Here is a 2839-nt window from a genome sequence, read left to right as displayed (position 1 = left end):
TGAATTTAGAGGATTTAGACTTGTGATATTATCCTTTATTTCCCATTGCAGATGGGCAGTTTTACTATTTTACTATAATGGGAATTGTGTCTGTCTGTCTGTTCCCTCTTCATGGCCAGATGGTTGGACCAATGGTTACGATATTTTTCAGGATTACAAAGATGGTCGTCAGGAAGGTTTTAAGCATTAAAAAATCAGAAAGTCTGATTGATTATTTGGTGGATATTGATTTTTGAATTGATAAACCACCTTCGCATTTTTATTAAAAATTCACTGACCATGAGTAACCCTGGATTTTCATCGCATAGTTCGTGGCCCCATCATAGATATGAAGGGGGGCGTGAAAAAGGTTAATAGCAAAATTAAAATGGAAAAAGTGTGTCAGTATATAGTGCGTGTGATTATTTATTGGCTATTGAGATGTGTCAGTCTCAAGCATATTCAAAATGGATTGTTTTCATCGCGGTTTTGTCAATGAAAATAATCCACGGTACCAGACCATCCAGATATTATTCGCATAGAACAGTGAGAGGTCTTAGTTTGATTTTTTGTAACCCTAAAGATTCCACTCGCGCATTCTCAGCAAACAAGGCACAGGGCCAGACTTTAGATTGTGTAGGTGTATTTTTACCCACTCCAATGTTTACACACGGCCAGTTATACGTTGTTATGAGTAGAGCAACAGACTCCAGTAATTTGAAAATTAGTGTCAATCAAACAGAAGGTATTGTCTACAAAGAAGTTTTATAACCATATTGATATTATCGAAAGGAATAGGATTCATAATTTAAATAAGGAAATTTGTGAATTTTGAATGTATAAGAGTATATATAAACAACCAAAATAAAAGTATATTTAAATAACATTTTTTTCTTAATAGTTTTTATGTAGTGGTTGAAGGAAGCTCTGGCTTTCGTTAGAAGTGGTCCACATAACCATTCATGGTACAGAGGTCGGGAGCCTATTTCAGTTCGGGAGTGAATCATCATCACATGTCACTTAGTCACACACACGTCATACAGCTGCAATAGAATGTTGTATCACCAACAATAATGTGATTTCCCAGTAATCTATCAGGTCCATTTACACATTATTTCTCAATACATACTGCTGTTATGACTTCCCTCCTGCATTTTATGCCTTCATCGTAGATGGGTAGATTTGTTAATAATAATAATGATGATGATGATTTCAAATGTCAGCATAAAACCAGTAATTTTGGGGGCTGGGGTAAGCTGATTACCTCAACCCCAGTACATAGCTGGTTCTTATTTTATCAATCCCCGAAGGATGAAAGGCAACTCAAAATAAAGAGATGGACAAAATGTCAAGTGTTTTGCCTGGTGTACTAACGATCCTGCCAGCTCACCGCCTCAACGAAATGTCACTAACCATATTACCTGGCATGCTAACAATTCTGACAACTCACTGGTATCATCATCAACGTCTGTTGTCCATGCTGGCATGGGTTGGACAGTGTAACCAGAGCTGGCAAGCCAGGGAACTGCACCAGACTCCAGTCTGATTCAGCATGGTTTCTACAGCTGGATGCTCTTCCTAATGCCAACCACTTAACAGTGTGCTGGGTGGTTTTACATGGCACCGCATGGGCACTTTTGCATGATACCACAAGTGGTTTTACGTGTCACATGAGTGCTTTTACGTGGCACGACACGGGCACTTTTATGTGACACCGCCATGGGTACCTTACTATTATTACTGTGTCAGTAATAATAGTAAGGTTTGAACTTATAATAATTCTTAAGCTGTTCACTTACCTGAGCAAAGGGGTGTTTCCAAAGATCAAAATCAGGAAAGACAGGTAAAATCTCAACTGGGGTGACACCAGGTTTGCTGTAATGTTTAGCAATGTTGGTTTTGGCATTTTCAAAAGTCTTTTCAATGGCCTTAATTTGGCTATCACGATCCTTATACAGATCCTCCTCTCTCATTATCTGCTTCAATTTGAAGCCGACCTTTGTTTCATGTTTGTCAGATTTCTGTGTGAATCGATTATATTCTGTTGAAATATACTCAGTCTTACGCAACCACGACACTGAAGTGTTGTGGTGACGGGAACGACGGGAATCATGTAGGGTGTTGATCTCTTCTTCAAGAAGTCTCTCATCTTCAGAGTCAGCGTAAATGTTTGGGCTCAACTTGTAGGTTTCTGGGTTGATTAGATCAATCGTTACCCCGAGATCGTGTTCTGTGAGCATGTCATACTTGTAAGTGCGTTCCAGTGAGGTTGGTTTGTACTGGATGAAGCGGTTCGACTCGAACGGATATGTAATGAACTTGGGATCAAATGGAATGTCAGGCAGTGTGTTATTGTATTTGACACGACACACCAGCTCAGATCTCTTCTCCACAACATTGCGGTTTTTCCTCTCTCGATCCTCCCGTGGGCCGGTCTGCACTGTTGGAGCCATGTTGAACTATTGTGAGTTACTTTCAAAATATTTGGGCTACAATGGAAAAAAAAAAACAGAAAAGGAAAATAGAATAAATATCTCTTTTCTTTGAAACAGTGGATCTTGAAGCACATAAAGCTATACTTAATAGCATGTAAATTTTAATTTCAAATTATGGCACAAGGTCAGCAATTCAAGAAGGGTTAAGTCAATTACACTGACCCCAGTACTCAACTGGTACTTATTTTATCAACCCTTAAATTTAAACTCAGAATGTCATTAAGCATTTTGCCTGGAATGCTAACGATTCTTAATAATAATAATATTATTTACATTATTTACATTTGACGGATATTCGTCCTCATCTTGTTTGTTGTTAACACAACGTTTCGGCTGATATACCCTCCAGCCTTCGTCAGGTGTCT

General features: G+C 38.6%; 1 protein-coding gene across 1 annotated transcript in view; it reads right to left on the bottom strand.

Annotated features, from left to right (window-relative positions):
* LOC106879593 (RNA polymerase II-associated factor 1 homolog) overlaps nucleotides 1-2497 on the bottom strand; it is a 6160-nt gene extending 3663 nt beyond the window's left edge. Inside the window, exon 1 of the mRNA XM_014929234.2 lies at nucleotides 1779-2497. Within this exon, the coding sequence (XP_014784720.1) occupies nucleotides 1779-2432 (654 nt within the window). The 5' untranslated portion in view covers nucleotides 2433-2497. The remainder of the gene's footprint in view (nucleotides 1-1778) is intronic.
* Between the last annotated feature and the right edge of the window lie 342 nt (nucleotides 2498-2839).

Source organism: Octopus bimaculoides, unplaced genomic scaffold (genome assembly GCF_001194135.2).
Source record: "Octopus bimaculoides isolate UCB-OBI-ISO-001 unplaced genomic scaffold, ASM119413v2 Scaffold_103373, whole genome shotgun sequence".
Lineage (NCBI taxonomy): Eukaryota > Metazoa > Mollusca > Cephalopoda > Octopoda > Octopodidae > Octopus > Octopus bimaculoides.
This window is presented reverse-complemented; position numbering and strand designations above follow the sequence as displayed.